The 17,385-nt window shown below is 35.9% G+C and overlaps 1 protein-coding gene across 2 annotated transcripts; it reads left to right on the plus strand.

The window, feature by feature from the left end:
• The first annotated feature begins 13,248 nt into the window (after positions 1–13,248).
• Positions 13,249–17,231, plus strand: LOC113350152. 2 transcript variants are annotated; one of them, XM_026594241.1, is made up of 10 exons: positions 13,249–13,398; positions 13,506–13,575; positions 13,668–13,805; positions 13,914–13,974; positions 14,067–14,142; positions 14,713–14,797; positions 15,003–15,059; positions 16,019–16,111; positions 16,392–16,462; positions 16,633–17,231. In XM_026594241.1, exons 1-10 carry the CDS (start codon positions 13,295–13,297, stop codon positions 17,162–17,164), a joined length of 1,287 nt encoding a protein of 428 aa, XP_026450026.1. In that variant the 5' UTR covers positions 13,249–13,294; the 3' UTR covers positions 17,165–17,231. The 2 variants fall into 2 exon arrangements, with proteins under 2 accessions (XP_026450026.1, XP_026450027.1); XM_026594242.1 differs by lacking the exon at positions 15,003–15,059.
• Positions 17,232–17,385: the final 154 nt, after the last annotated feature.

Raw genomic sequence — 17,385 nt, forward strand, 5'->3', positions numbered from 1 at the left:
TTTGCCATTATTAACAGACTCCGTTTTGTGCGACAAATCAATAAGGAATCAAGTTTGTTTTTGTTAGTTGTTACTTTGAAGATTAAATCGAAGATTGAAGACTTTGAAGATTTGAAGACTTTTTTTCTTGTGTTTTGATCTTGGTGTAACTTTTCGTGACTTGATTTTACGGGATTAAAGAGGTTGTTTATTTTCAATAAAGATAACCTTTTTTAAGATCAACAAGTAGTTTGTGATTTTATCATAAACCTTGTAATCAAGACTGATTATTTCGGTAATCATTGTCTTGTTTGATCTTGTAACCTCGGAACTTAGGATCTGGTAACAGGTCTTGAAAATAGAAGATCCTTAACTGTGCTTATATCATATATTTCGGTATTGTGATTATAAAGTGAGTTTTGTTACCAAACAGTTTATCCTTTACTGTTTGGAATACAATCCAAAGGAATCTTGTGTGAATAAAAATTAAACCATTAAGAAGATATATTAGATTTACTCCTAAAGAGAACACCTGTTCTGCTAGGATATCTAATATCAAATATCTATTGAGAACTTCGGTTCTGCTAGATATTATCAAAACAAATATCTATAGAGAACTTCAGTTCTGCTAATATTATCAAAACAAGAATACTGCTGAAGCTGAGTAACTAGGATTTTAGTTTACTTAGTATTATCTACACGAAGTTGCAAGTTTACTTTTTGTAGCGTCTTAATTCATTGAGTATTCAAATCTGGACTAGGTCCCGGGGTTTTTCTACAAGATTGTAGTTTTCTTCGTTAACAAAATTCTGGTGTGTGCTTTACTTTATTTTCGCATTATAATTGTTTTTGTATTATAATTAAAGTAATTACACTTGTATGTTAACTAGGAACTTCATATTTATCTTATAAGGTTTCGATTTATCGTACTATTATTAAGTGAACACTTTGTAGTAGTATTGTCTCGATTTCATATCCATAGACGATCAAACAAAGTTTATTGGATTTCTCCACTTGTCTGATATAATTATTCACGTGGTAGGACAGTTCGTACTAACCCTATTTCAAGTGGACACTGTGTTGAAATATTCTTTGAGTGATTGTTGCTCCAAGAGGGTTTATACATAGTGGGTATTATATAAGTTGTGTTCAAAACAAAAGATTGTGGTGTATTCGGGTTCCCTCGTATTTTCACCGACAAACAAAGAGGTTTACCTTTTAAGAAAGATGATCGCGCTTACTATCAAAATATCTTACAACAAGCTGGCCTTTATGACTTAGATTTCTCAGGGTATGAATTTACGTGGAATAATCATGGAAATGGCTTAACAAATATACAGGAAAAGCTTGATACAGTAGTGACAAATGCTGATTGGAATTTGCAATTCCCTAGGGCCAAAATCTCTCGTTTAGTGTTTGTAGGATCATGTCATAGTCCTATAACTTTAACTCTTGATATTAGTACGGACAATTTTGAATACACTTTCAAATTTTATGATACTTGGCAGAAGGAAAAAACGTGTGTACAAACAATAAAAGATACATGGAACCATTTAAGTAGTGATAACCCTTCTGTTGATGTAGTATCCAATATACAGTATCTAGGAAATCATCTAACACTTTGGAAAAGAAATTTTTTTGGTTTTCCCTCTAAAAACATCAAAAATAATTCTAACCCAGATTGACAGAATCAACAACTCACCTCTCTTGTACAACAAAGAAGAGAAAATTCAGGAAAAACTGATCCAATTAGAGCATCTCTATAAGACTCAAGAAGAGATAGCCAAACAACAATCTAGAGATAACATAGTCACTGTATGTGAAAAAATACAAAGTGTTTTCATACAAAAACCTTGAAAAGAAAAAAATGGAACACAATAGAATGTCTAAAAAATAGTAATAATGATACTACCTCTGATAAAATTAAGATGAAAAACATCCCAGCTGAATATTTCAATAATATCTTCTCAGTAACCCCCTCTAATCAACCTTAAGACACTGGAATCTTTCAACAAATCCAGGCTTGTATAACGGCTGAAGATAATGAAACCCTAGCTCATATACCTTCTAAGGAGGAAATTTTAAAAGTTTTGAGAGTCTCAAACCTAATAAATCTACATGCCTTAATGGCTTCCCATCTAGTTTCTTCAAACAAAACTTGGAAACAGTGGGAGATCAGGTTACTTTGACAATTCAACACTTCTTCAGAACTGGTAAACCCAACCCTGACCTTAATAAGACTTTTCTCTTTCTCATCCCAAAATAAGACATCCTAAAAATCCTAGTCAATGCAGACCAATTGGACTTTGCAATACTTTTTATAAGATTATTGCAAAAATCCTTGTTAATAGAATCAAACTACATATAAAATCCATAACTTCCCTCTTTCAAGCAACCTTTCTTTCCAAGAGACAAATTTCAGACAAATATTATTATTGCAAAAGAAATTATTCACTCTTTTAAAAATAAAAAGGTCAAACAAGGGGGTTTGGGGATCAAAATTGACATGACAAAAGCCTTTGACACAGTAATTTGGGATTTTCGAATATCAGCTCTTAAAGCTTTTGGTGTTAATCAGACCTTTTGTAACTTAATCTTCCAATGCATATTAACAACTTTTATAGTTGTCTTCTTAATTGTAATCCAGGGGACTTTTTTAAACCAACCAGGGGGAGATCTTCTATCCCCTTACTTATTCATCATTTTCATGGAAATCTTCTCAAGACTTTTGCTAGACAAAGAAAATGAAAAAGTTATTCATGGTGTCAAAATGACACAAAAAAATAGCTCAATCTCTCATTTATGTTTTGCAGATGGCTGTCTTCTTTTTGTCAGAGCAGACCTTAAGGAATGCAACTCCATCCTTCAAATTATAAAAACTTTCAGTAAAGCCTCTGGCCGAATGATAAAGTTTGATAAACCAGTAGTGCTTTTCAGTAAAATAGTACACCCCAAACATCAAAGAATGATTTTTAAACTCCTCAAAATAAAAAAGAAAGACTTAAAAGACTCTTACTTGGGTGCCCCTCTCTTCATTGACAAATCAAAAATCAAGTTTTTGAAGGTATAATAGGAAAAAATGGAACACAGGGTTCAGGGATGGAAAGGAAAACTTCTTGCACAATCTAGTAAGATGGTCCTCAACAAAAATGTGCTAGCAAGCATGGCAACCTACCAGATGGGCTGTTTTGTAATTCCTAAAAAAATTACGAAAACAATTAATGCTCTACAAAGGGACTTCTGGTGGGGGAAAGAAACAGATAAGAAGGGATACTACCCTAAATCTTATGCATGTCTTTGCAAACCACTTCGTAAAGGTGGTCTAGGTTTTGTAAATGCACATAAATTCAATTTAGCAATGAATTTAGCCTGGAGATTATTGACATAACCCAATGCGTTATGGGTTTCTCAACTTAAACTCAAATATTTCAGGAAAATCTCTGCCTTTAGATCCAAACCCTCTACCATGCACCAGCTCTTGGATATGGAAATGTATCATTAAAAGAATTAAACTGATTGAACAAAACAGTATATGTGAAGTAGGTGATGGGCTCAGGATTAATATGTGGGAAGACAGATAGATACTAAATTTAGAATTAGGTTTGAACCAACCCAGGAACGCAAACAACTCTCATTTAATACTTGCGGCGGATCTTATTGATCCTACCACCAAAAAGTGGAATGTTACATTAATTCACTCTTTATTTCCTTACAACATAGCAGAAAAAATTTGAAGTATTAGAATAGCCTTCAATTGGAAAATAGAGGAAAATCAGATAAACTTAGATGGATGCTAACTAAGTCGAGAGAATTTTCAGTTAAATCTGTGTACCAAAAGTTGACTAAAAACACCATCAATACACACAATCTAGGAATGCCTGACTCTTTTCGGAAAGGATTATGTGCATTAAATCTGTCACCAAGAGTAAAAATATTTACATGGAAATGTCTTCAAGATGTTGTATCCACAAACCTCAAACTATCCAGATTTATGAAAGACATCTCCCCAAAATTCCCATTCGGCCGTGATGCTGATGAATCTTTAGAACATCTCCTTTTCCATTGTCACTTTGCTAAATCAGTTTGGGATGTAAGTCCTAAACCAGTAGAATTACACTTTTGTACCTTTACAACTTTCTTAGAAATCTGTAAGGTATGGATGGCTCAACCAAACAAAACTTTACCAATAGAGATTATCATGACAAAAATCTGGTTTATTTGGAAAGAAAGATGTGACAAAGTTTTTGAGAAGAAATAGAAAACTAGTTTACAACTAGCCTGGAATCCAAAGACATCTGCATCACTGGAGTAATGATAAAACAATAGCTCACTCTAGCTCATCTAGACATACTGAACATTCCAGGATAGGCTTTTATTATTTATTTATTTTTAACAAAAAAGAATTTTATTGATTAGAAACCAAACAAATACAAAAGATTAAACCAAAATTTTAGACAACAAGTCTAAAAGGCCCAGATGAAAAGTAGGCAAAAGAGACCACATGTCTAAGCCCATTAAAGAAAATCAAAATCTGTAATAGAATTTGTCAGGGAATTCCATCCTGTACATATTGTCTGGTCTGCTATAGAACTTCATATCCTACCCTTTCATAAGATACACACCCTTTTTAGCAAAAAAGTCAGCAGAAAAATTAATTTCCCTGTACACATGGGTAAATTGAATAACTTTCAATTTTTTGCAAATGAAATACCATCTATTCAAGACAAACCATGGTAATTTGTTTTTAGTGAAGGCTGTAATTGCTGCTGTAGAATCTGAGTTGATGTTTATCTTCTCTTTTGCATTAAGAATAGCCCATTCCATGGCTCCAGAACTTCAGCTATGAAGTTTGTTGAAATCCCTAGTCCAACACTTTCATCATAAATGAAATTTCCTTCATAATCTCTAGCTATGAAGACATAACCTGAACAACCAGGATTACCTTGAGATGCTCCATCACAGCAAAGTAGAGTTCTATCTGGATCAGGCAGTGCAAACGTACAATCTATTACTTTAAAAGATTTAACTCTTCTGCACCCAATGTTGAAATATTTCAGAATCTGTAGATCATAAGCAGAATTGTTCATATAGACTTTAAGTCTTGCTTCACAATCCAGAATCATCTCAGCAATTCTGTGTTTTGCTTTTCTACTATCAGGAGGAATATTTTCAAAGAACAGTTTATTCCTAGTGAACCAGATGTCCACCATTATGCTAAAAGCTGCAATATGCCAGAGCTCTTATATCACTGAAATTTTGTCCTTGCTCATTTGCATAATATCATCAAAAGATGTTGGGTTTTTAAAAGCAAAGACCCCACTAATCCATTTCCATAGAATTTGTCCATAATCACAGTTCCATAATAAATGATTCATAGAGTCTTGATCTTTCTGCATAAATAACATCTAGAAGCAATATTCATATATCTTTTCTTTATATTTTCATCTGTTGTGCAAGACCCTCTAGTGATTTTCCATACATTTGCAGCAGTAGAAGGATGGACACAAGTTTTACATATTCCAGGATAGGCTGGAGAATACCTAGCACTTCGGAATATAAAATTAACCTTGATGTAGCATGGATATCCAAACATAGACCAGCAGGTTATGCTATAATTATACATAATGACACAGGTAATTTCGAGCAAGGACAATCAGGGCTCTTCACAACGACATCTCCTGAAGAGGCGGAGGCAATATGATTTCTTCAAGCAGCTAAATGGGCAAGAGAGCAAGGCATATCCAGTTTCATCATAGAAGGAGATTGTAAAATATATTTGATTACTTGAATGGGTCTCCTTCCTCTGTATTGCAGCTAAATCAAACTATTATGAATGCATTGAAGTATGAAATTAGTTTTTGTTCTACTTTTCTATGTTTTTTCTTTGTTCCAAGAACAACCAACAATCCAGCTGACCTTCAGGAAGCTAGGACTTTCCAAGGCACTTGTAATTTGGGTAGTACTCCACCTTTTTGTATTATTGAAGCTTTGGAAGTGGATAAATCAAACGTCAGGCATTCACCAGCCGTTTTGACATTCGATGGCTCTAATCCACCAGATGTAAGGGTTGTTAACCCCCAGGGTTAGCTCTTTTGAATGAATAATTAACTTTCAAAAAAAAAAAAACTAATGTAATTATCAACCTGGCTAGATTCGGGTATACCCAATTTTAAAGGGACTCATTTAAAGGGCTAGGGGGTGTTAACATGAGCAAAGTTACAAAAATACCCTTATGTATTTTAATTAAAACTAAACCTAATTGCTTTCATTTCATCTTCTCCTCTTCTTATCCTCCACCATACCGGCTGAAATTGGTCCCCTCATCAAAAACGGTTTGAAAAATCATCGATTAATTCTTCGATTCGAAAATTTGATCGTCGATTAATCTTCAAACACGGAGTCACCGAGCGCTAGTCGTTTCAAAAAAAATAAAATAGAATAGCCTTGGAATTGCAAATTTAGTTCAACACAAACGGAGTAAAAAAACCGTCGAAGAAGAAGAAATCAACGCCGCTCAAACCGAAGAAATGACGCCATTAAGAAAGTAAGGGCCTACTTAAACTCACTGTAGTACTTCAATTTTATGTTTGCATGTCAAATTAGGTCAGAAAAATCAAATTTGTGAATTTGCAGTTATTCAGCCGGTAGGGTCTCTGATACACGACCATGTTGACTTTTCATAGTTAAGGTTAATCGGCAAGCTCTTAGGTTGAATATCATGCCGGCTGTTTAATATTTGTAACTGCATTTTACAGGGTCGGCATGGTATTCAACCTTAATACCTTGCGGGCGATATATATTTTTTACAGCCGTTGGGTTATAATTTGTTATCCTGCCAGCGGTGTGTTTTGAAAAATGTAGGTGTCTCTTGATGCCTAAAGTCATAAGGTCGGCATGGTATTTGAATACCACTCTGCCGGCTGTATGGGTAATAGACCTTGCCGACTAATTATGTGGAAAATCCTTGTATCTATTGTGTTCAGATTTGTTATACGCCGCCAGTTTATTTGAATAAAACCATGCCGAATATTATTTAGTCGGCATGGATTATAGTTATCGACCCTGCCGACTATTGTTTGGACGGCATAGATTATAGTTTTCGACCCTGCCGACTATTGATTTTTTTTTTTAATTGTTCTTGTTTAGGTTGCAAAAGGGAATGAAGAAAAATGTTACTCCCCCTTCAAGACCTCCTCGTGTTGGTGACAAACTCTTGATTGCAACACATCGAGGGGCATTAGTTCAGCGGGAACACTCAAGATCTGTTAACAGAATGATTCTCAACCACCACCGAAACCAAGTGATCCAGATGAAACTCCAGATGAAGACCAATCAAATCCATCTGGTGGAAGAGGTAATGATCATGATGGTGTTGAAAGAACTCTGGTTGCTGGAGGAGATGATGAGCATAATGATGATGATGATCAAGACATGCAATATTTTGGAGGAGGTAATGGTGATGGTGATAACAATGATGGAGATAAAGATATACAAGATGTAATTGTTGAAGAGGAAGAGGAAGTATAAGAAGAAGAAGGTGGAGAAGAAACATGTATTGATCAACAAACTAGAGTTGTAACTGCAACTACAACCGCTACCGGATGACCGAAGAGGGTTATCACTAAACCATTTGATTCCCACATGCTTCCCGATCACTTGAAAGTTACACTGAAACCAGGTCATCCTCCACTAGGGACCCCAGAAGATAGTGGACATGTTCTTTTTTAATAAAAAGACTCATGGGCACGTGGAATCCATGGTGCTATCATAAGTAATCTCAATAAAACTTTGTTTTTATTTAAGTGTATATATTTATCTTAAATTTGCTTCAAGTGTTTGTATTTGTTTTAATTTTGTGTTTTTATACTTAGGATCACAAGCATACCATATGTCTTATGAGGCACCAAGCTTCAAGCATTATGATGATGTTATGGACACTTGACAAGGAATGCGAGGAGGTGCAACCGATTGTCAAGAACTCCGGGTTGTGGCCTGCGGTGGAGAGTTTGATTGTTGAGTATGACAAAGTTACCGTATATGCATTCTGTGAGAGGTTCTACGGAGATACTGATACAATTTTATTCCCATTCGGTGAGACGGTGGTAACTCCCAATGGTGCTCATCAAATTCTAGGCCTCGAGGTTGAGGGAAAAGCAATCAGTGATGGATACGAAGAAGGCATTTCTTGGGAGAAAATCTTCAAATTGACCAAGATCTTGTTCAGTTTGGATGAGAAGCAGTACGAGTCTTTGTTTGTGAGGAAGGATGGTTATATAAGCAGGAAGTTAAGTCTGAAGATGTTAAGAGACACATACTCTGGGACCAAGAAAACCTTTGATGACGAAGAAAGTTTGTCCATGGTGCAAATCAATGCTACTGTAAAAGCTTATTTGTTATACATATTTCCTGACTGTTCCGGAAACTTGGCCGACGCCAAGTATCTTCAACTATTGCATCCTTTTCATGAGATGCATAAGTATTCTTGGGATACCGCGGTGGTTTCCTTCTTGAATGCAGAGTTGACAAAGAGTTCAAGGGCACTGACTAAACAAGTTAACGAAAATTTATGTATCTTACATGTAATTCAATTGTCTAAATCATTTATATTTGCAAAATGCTTATAAGATAAGATTCTTACTAAACTTTGTGTTTGCATAGGTTTGGGTATATGAGCACTTCTCTTCTTTGGTGAAAGCCAACCCCCACATCAAAGTGAACACTAAGCTTGCGAGTCACCTGCCAAGAGGACAACGATACAGTTTTACTGGTGCTCAAGATAAGGATATGGCACAACAGCTTATCAACATGCGAGTCGCCTTGACAAATTGACTGCGGATGATGTAATATTTGATCTGTATCGAGATGATAGAAATGAAGATATAATCGTAAGGAGAGATGATGTTGCATTGTACTACGGTCCCTTGTTTTACCCCAAAGGATTTTCAATGTACGATCCAACCCGGGTAATGCGACAAGTGGGTTACGTCCAAGAAGAACCCCATCCCGGTGATGGACCTCACTTTAAAGTGGTAAGAGAGATGTGAAGCACGTCCCAAAAAAGTATTGGCATCCATTACGCTCCGGCACCAGATTCTCGTTGGGACGAAAGACGTGACCATAAAATCGATACGAGTCTTTTGGACGAGGTGACCGAAGGTCATGAATCTCATGAAAATTACACGTCGTGGTACTTGGGTTTTGCTCGTCCTATTGTGATTTGGGAAGAGAATGTTGAACAACCGGGTCGTAAGAGGAAGATGCCACCGAAAGACCCAGCAACAAATCTTAAGAACTTTGGAAGTATTTTAGAGTTGCTTTAAGATTACATTATTGAATCATTCTATCGATTGAAAATAGAAGGAGCATTTGAAGACCCTTGTGAAGATGATGTGTTGCGTGAGAGAAAGAGGACATCCTTTATCGATTGAAGAGCAAACTAAGCACATTGACTATGCTAGCAATGTTGACAATGAAGTTTCCACCGAAATGTTCCAGCAAGCTAATGTTGAACTAAAGAGGGAATCACAAGCCAAGAGGGAAGCACAAGCCAAGAGGAATGCTGAACAAAAGAGGCCTCGTACCCGTGGTGGTGGTAGTGGTAGTGGTCGTGGAAATGCTAAACGGGGCCGTGGTAGTGGTCGTGGTCGTGAATGAATGCATTTATAGTTTATTTCTTTATGTGTTAGACAAATGTTACGGTTAATGGTTGGACAAATGTTATGGGACACATGTTTTCTTATTTTGGACAAATGTTGGATTTCTAGTTGTTGAATGAATGGTTTGTTTAGCTATGTTAAGTTTCAATCATTCCGTCGGCAGGGTATTGAGTGAATGTTTTGTTAAGTTATACTGCCGACTAAACCAGGACCGTCAAGGTTGTGAACTGGCAGACTGTCGGCCATAACAGTAGAAATGGTGCAGTTATCAGGATCGGTAAGGTAAGAAAATAATTACCTTGCCAACTTTTTGTTAATCGGCAGTGTACTGAACAAATTTCGTGCCGAATTAAATCAGCAGAAAATGACCTTTTCCTGTGTTACAAAAATCATAACGTCGGCAGGGTATAAAATTACTTCCCTGCCGACTATATTTTAGTCGACGTTGTTTTAAACAAATATCTTCCCGACCATATGCAGCAGAATATGACCTTTCCTGTATATGAAAATTGTTATAGCCGTCAGGGTAAGAAAGTTACGACATTGCCTACAATGTGTTAGTCGGCATACTGTGGAAACAACGACCTAGCCGGCAGTTTCAAAATTCAAATTTTTGCAAGCACAACTGCATTGATTGACTACCCTAACGGCCAAATTTGGGCACCATCCTATAAATACACTAGTTCTCTCTACAAAAAAACACACACCTATTTGCATATACTCTCCAGAGCTCATATCATAATCTAATCTTTATAACTCTCCCAATACCTCTACATACAACAATGGCATCATTTGATTCAAATGAAGATCTATCCATCACCAAAGCATGGTATGCCGAAACTCGGGTTAGAAATCAGTCCTCCGTAAGGGCAGATGCCGAAATCTTTTGGGAAAAGGTATACAACAAATATAGGCAAGAGTTTCGGAATCCGAATGGAAGAAGTGTTCAAAAAATTCATGATATGCACATAGTCATCAAAAATGCGATACTTGCTTATTTAGTTATCCAACATCGAATTTTGAACGCTACTCACTTTAACTTGTCCATTGAACAATTTGTAAGTATTTTTGTGGTTTATTTTACGTAATCCACGTTCTTTTATCTCCCAATGAAACACCATTAACAAAGAAAGTTTGTGTTGTGTTTTGTAGCATGAAGTCGCGAAAGCGCATTACTTGGAGGAAAAGGGGGAAGCATTCGCGTTCGATGCAAGCTATCACTTCATGGTATCCAAAATTCCGGAGTATGCCCTAGAGAATATGGTAGGTGAATCGGACTCGGATTCATCCGTCGAAGATTGATAGTTTTAAAAGTTTTTGTGTAGGTTTTGTAGGTAGATCTCTATGTAAACCCTCACGAGACTATAACTCGTCCACTAGGATCGCCTAGGGGTTCAAAGGCTTGATGCACGTGCTAAGTGCATCCGTTATTCCTACGACTAAGAGTTAGATTTTATGTTTCAATCAATGTAGTGACAAAAATTTCATGAATAAATTGAATTACAACTTTCAAGAATCTGTTTTTTTTTTTTGGTATTGCCAAATGTCGGAAAGGTAGTAAGATTATTACATTTCCGACTATACCTTGGCCGGCAAGGTGAGAAATTAATTAGACGTCAACTGTAGGTTAGCCGGCAAGGTAGGAAATCAATAAAATGCTGACTAGTGAAGCATTAACTACAGTCTGTCGTGCGTCTAAAATAATACAACCGGCACTGTTTTTTAGAAACAAGCATGCCGGCCAATGTTAGTCGGCAGGGTCTTCATTTATCGACCTTGCCGACTTTTCATACTTTCAGAACTGAAAGTGTTGATTTCTTCTCTAATTTTGAGTGTGATTTCATACAACAGCTTTACAGTCCCCTTTTTAGAAGTGTTTGGGTAGTGCGTTTTCATTTTCGTTGCAAAAGATTTTCTCAAAACAAATCTTTTCCATCAAAAATCTTTCCAAATAAGTTCAATCAAAAACAAAATTTCAGAACTTAAATTCATAAAATCCCTCTATGCTAATCATTTTTTTTAGTGTTAATTAAACAAAGGTATATTAACCATTTAGAAAATATAGGGTTAAGGGGTGTCATGTTTTACTTCAAAATGACCCAGGTTTTGTCTCATCAGGTATACCCCAATTAATCTGGGTATACCCCAGTCTCGCTAGATTATCAAAGAACATGCAATCGGGGGATATTAAAACTAATTAGGGGATATAGGAAAAAGACAAAAACGAGATTTAAATAATAAATCAAGGTCACCCCCTATCCATGTAATTTCTATAATTCCTAATCTACCCCTTACTAAACATGTTTAGTGATTAATTATAATTAATTAAGTTAATAGATTAGTTTGATAATGATTAGTATAAATCATTATCATTGAAATATGTTGATACAACAACATTAAATCAAGATGTTTATGATCATGAAAACTTAGGTGAAGAACCAACCCAGGAAAGTAAATAAACTGAACATAAAAAGTGTTTTAAATACATATCCATAGGTATTAATATACTGAAATTTGTTTTTTCTTTCATTGAATTCGCCATTATTACGCCTGAAAAATCTCAATGCCGGCATGGTAAAAGTATGAATACCATGCCAGCAGAGACCAAATCGGCATGGCATTCATACTTTCACCATGCCGAGACACAATATCCCCCAATTTTGAAATTATAAGTACACTACCGACACAGAAAGTTCATTATCGAGCATGCCGGTACTGGTGCCGGCATAGTCGATTCCCAAGTGAACCGTGCCAGTTTGAGGACAAAAACATATAGAAAAACTTTGTCTGAAATAACAAGTTTCGGCATGGTATTCATCCTAAAAACCATGCCAGCACAAAAAACAGTAGGGTATTCATCATGAACACAAGCCAGGAGCGGATTGAAACTGAAACTGAAAAGTTTCAATTTATGATTGTAACACAAACGAAGATTAAAAACAACAACAACACTTTAAATATGATTGGGTATTCAATGAAGCCATTTCTTCTTCTTCTTCTTGCTCAACAACAATTCAATTTAACTTATCTTTAAGAACTTGTTAGGATTTGATTTTGATTTTTAGTTTTAAATTTTAATTTAGATGGAAGGGTATTTTAGTATTTCCGCCCCAAAAAAACACTCCTTAGCGGACACTATTAGATGGGGGAGTAATTTACATCTCCCAATTAGTTTCAACATCCCCCAATCACGCTTTCTTATCAAAAGTTGGCTTATATAAGAGCATCTCCAATGCAAGGGGTAAAAATCTTAAAATTGAATGACACGATTTAAGACTTCTCGCACCAAATTTCCATCTACGACACAAGGGTCAAGGTCATAGAGATAGATGACATGGCTAAGTGGGGGTAATAGAGAAAGTATAAATAAGACTTTCTCTATGACCTTGGGTCTCTAAATTTAAATAATGTTTATTAGATAATACCTTGAGGGTTGGAGATCAACTTGAGGTAAAAAATTTACATTAATTTATTTTTGTCATTTAGTAATGACCCACACGTAAAAATGTGTTAATAAGACCTCTACATAGGATGACCTTGGCCAATGCATTGGAGATGCTCTAAAAATAAGTAAGCACATACTTCTAAGTCCTAACCCTCCCGCCCTAGCTTACACTGCACAACAGCAGCTCTGGGGAAAAACCCAAGGCTTTTTTCAAATGGAAGAGATTTCAAAGCTTGACCCTGAAACCCTAGAATGTCTTCGTCTCACCTCAGCTTTTCTAGCTATGGAGCCTACTCATTGCTTAATTTACTTTGCCAGGTTCTCTCTCGCTCTTCTTCCATAATTTTTGTGATAATATTTGCTAATAATTTACCACTAAATTTGTTCCCTTTCTTTTATCTTTTTTCAAATTTGGGCGGTTGTAGGGAATGTGGGAAAGGATTGATCACAAGCGAAGTTCAGAATTTCATCTGCCAGTATTGTATTAACAAAATTGTAAGTTTGTATTTTAAAAGATTGGACCCTTATTGGAATCTTAAGTTTAACTCGATTATGCGGAAAGTTTACTGTAAAATACCCCTGTGCAGATGAATGAAGATAACCCGCCGAGTGATTTATATGTGAAGAATTTTCTAAAGAAAGTAATTGTTGAAGTTGAATCGAGTTCTATTGAGGTCTTGGATGAACTGTATGAACACTTTTCTTATTATATGACTTCAGTAAAGGTAATGAGTAGTTAATACTTCATGACTATCGTTTTCGATTAATAAGCGGTGTTTGTTAATTGTACTATTGAATTTGAGATTTTGATATTCCGTTTTTAACTTGTGTAGGACGATTTTGAGAGGGGAAACTCAAGGGTTTATAAAAGAGTTTCATTTCTTCTTCCTAATGGTGAGACTAATTATGTTACTGTCCAGCACATTTTGAATTTTATTAGGTTGTTTTTTTTATACAACTCATCTCAATTGTTGGTTTCTTTAAAGTCTCAAGTTGTTCAAGAGTAGAGAAAGTCGTAATTCCGCTGCAGTGTTCAGTTAACATGCTTGAAGGAGATACTGGGTATGTGTTACTTATATTTTGAATCCAATATGTTATTCAATCAACTTGGAAGGCTTCAACCTTGTACCAAAATTGCTGCTTTCTGAAAATAGCTTACTAATGCGGTCCGTGATAGTACTTTGCATCTTTCTCACCAAATTAGAATGTTGTAGCAATCTAAATGCTTATTTTAGGACGCAATCCTCGTTCTTCTATGTCATGTAACAAAATGATAAACCATATTGCACTCTCTCTCTCTCTCTCTCTCTCTCTCTCTCTCTCTCTCTCTCTCTCTCTCTCCCATACTCCTTGGGCTCATTTTCGGACAAAGTAAACTTGTAATTCTTTAACCAGAAGTTATTGCGTATGGAAGTCTAACCAGATTACCTCTTGTTGCAAAACACCAGTTATACATCGTACTCAATTTGGTTTAGCAGCTTCAGGAATGTGTTTTCTAGCAACAAGGTTGTTTGTAGGCCACAGCACCTGCAGGTTGATAACTCTGTTGTCAGTTTTGTCATTACTGACATCAGTATGTATGCTATTTCGATGAGTAACATTATCATAGCTAATGTGGAATGGTCACTGCAGGTGTTCAATTTGGCCTTCAAGCCTTTTCTTGTCAGAATTCGTACTTTCACATCCAGACGTATTCTCTAATAAATCTTGTTTTGAGGTAAGGCTGATAGTGCTTGATTCATTTGTTCTACGATTATTTAAAGTATCTAGTTCTCAACTGTTGCTTTGTAGCGTGAGTGTTCTAAAGCATTCCTGAGCATCAAAATCTCCTGGTGGAAGACATCATAGCAATAAACATCATCTATATAATATAAGTGAATGGAATTGAATTGTGATTCTTAGTGATGGTTTTGCTGAACCAGGTTGGCTCAGGTGTTGGTTTAGTTGGTATATCTCTTGCTTATGTGAAAGCCTCAAAGGTATGTGATGAAGAGCGAAGCTTATAATGGAAACAAATGAATGGATAAGATAAGTTAAAAAATTAACCAATTTAGTTTCTTCTACCCTTTGACTAAAGGAAGAACTGAAAAATGGAGATTCTTCTCTCACAACTTGAAAACTTTTACCCGATTGCTTGGAAACTACAAGACTATGAGAGGCATCTTGTTGAATCTCTAGAATTAGATAATCTAATTCCACCTAGAGAAAACAATTAGGTTTGAAAGAAGAGAAACTCGTTCTTGTTCATCTTCATACCAAGTTTAAAAGTACTAAAATCCCTACAGTAAATTCTAAGTTAACATCCAATGTAGACCAATATCGGGGACATACTCTGTTTTTTTTTTGTTTTTTTTTTTGTAATTGCTTAGGAAGCAAGACGTAAACGGTAATTAATATTGATTCGGGACATCTATAATGCATGAGTACTGGAAATGTTTGCTTAAGCAGAGTAAATTACTCTGTTAAAACTCATCGCTATAACTGTGAAGAAAGTTCATGAGATTTAATTTCATTCAATTACCCATTATCGTCAACTTTCTATTATTAGATGGATCAATGCATGTGGGTCTTTCTAGGCATGGCTTTTTTGTTAGCTATCTATTTAGCTTGATTTAGTCCTATTTTGTGATAAAAATACGTTATATATCATAATAGGTTTCATATACATATGCAGAAAGATTACCCCCCTATGTAACATCAATAATTCATTTTCCCCCGGGGACCATTTTTGAGTAGGTCTCTAGATTTTCCTCTCTTTAACAGATGATTGATTGGACAAATTACGAATGCAGTGAAGTGCCTATAGTTGGCCTGTGTCGATGTGCATGATTCGACGGCTTATCTTATTAGGAGTCCCACTTGAGTTGGATATGAGTTGTCATCTATAGTAATTTGGAAAAATTGACGCACATGTTTCATTAATGACTTTTTGATACAGGTTATACTGACAGATGGTGATTTGTCAACTTTGGCGAACATGAAGCATAATTTAGAATTGAACCAATTGAAGGTGCAAACTGAGGTGTCACAGGTAAGCATCCAAAATCTTACTCTTGAGTGTATGTATAGAATTATAGTATTGTAATGGATCCAACGTCTTGACTTACAAACTATACTTTGTATTACAAGCTGTAACGGCCATTAGGACTTTGGATAAGGACGATACGGTTCCTTCAAGATTGTTATGACAACACTACTATTGATTACTGTGCAAGATGCATAACTTGCAGTCTTGCTGAAGAAATTAGAAAAATGTTTGAAAATGATGAGAATATGGGTTTGGCTTCCTGATTTTAGTGTTAATGTTTCAGATCGAATGCAGACACCTGCCATGGGAATCTGCATCAGAGGAAGAGCTCCAAGGATTCAAGCCGGACATTGTGTGAGTGTTCATTCTGTTTCAATGATCTAGCAGAATATCTCCGTCATTCGAACATTGGACCCTCCGAGTCCAGAGGATTCACAAGAATGCCATTGGACAGAAAAATCCGAAGGTATTTTATTTCCCTACATTGTTTACTCATGTCTTCTATTCATATTCTATTTTCATAGGTTGGGAGCAGATGTGATTTATGATCCATTATGCTTACCGGATCTCCTTCGAGTTCTTACCAATCTATTGAGCCCAAAGATATCAAACGGTTGCACCAGAGATAAACTTAATGACGCAGATGATGAAGCACTCCTTGTTCTCAAGACAAATTCAAATGACTGCAAGTCAAGGGAATCTGATGATCATGGTAACTGTAATGGCAACAGATTTGATCCTTCTGAGGGCAAATTAAATTCTAGTGATGAACCAAGTATTGGATCTCAACGTGATGCTGCAAAAGAAAGACAACCAGTTGCTTACTTGGCTACTGTCATACGTAACATGGAAACTTTCGATTGTTTCATGACATTGGCAAACCAAGCCCAGCTCTCTGTTTTAGATATAACTGAAACCTGCAGACCACTGAATTTGCTTCCATACATGCAGTCATACGATCGAGCAAGTATACGGTTTTTTCGTATCATTTTTTCGAAAACCAACAACGAGAAAAACTCGGTCGCTCATTCTTGTAACTTGTATGAGAAGTGTTAAATTATGTAACTTTGTTATACTGATCAAGTGTCTCCAGTATATTAAGGAATTTTTGCTTTGAATGATCTGAGTTTTTTGGTACGTTTCTCATCGAGGAACTTTTACAGTTGCAATGAATCTTAGGTTTGACTTGCATGGCGTAAACAGTAAAAACAAATAATCAGTAGTTGCCAATCTAACCTATATAGAGCATTCTGGGGGCATACTTGGGAGTTCAGAAA

The sequence above is a fragment of the Papaver somniferum genome, chromosome 2 (assembly GCF_003573695.1).
Source record: "Papaver somniferum cultivar HN1 chromosome 2, ASM357369v1, whole genome shotgun sequence".
Lineage (NCBI taxonomy): Eukaryota > Viridiplantae > Streptophyta > Magnoliopsida > Ranunculales > Papaveraceae > Papaver > Papaver somniferum.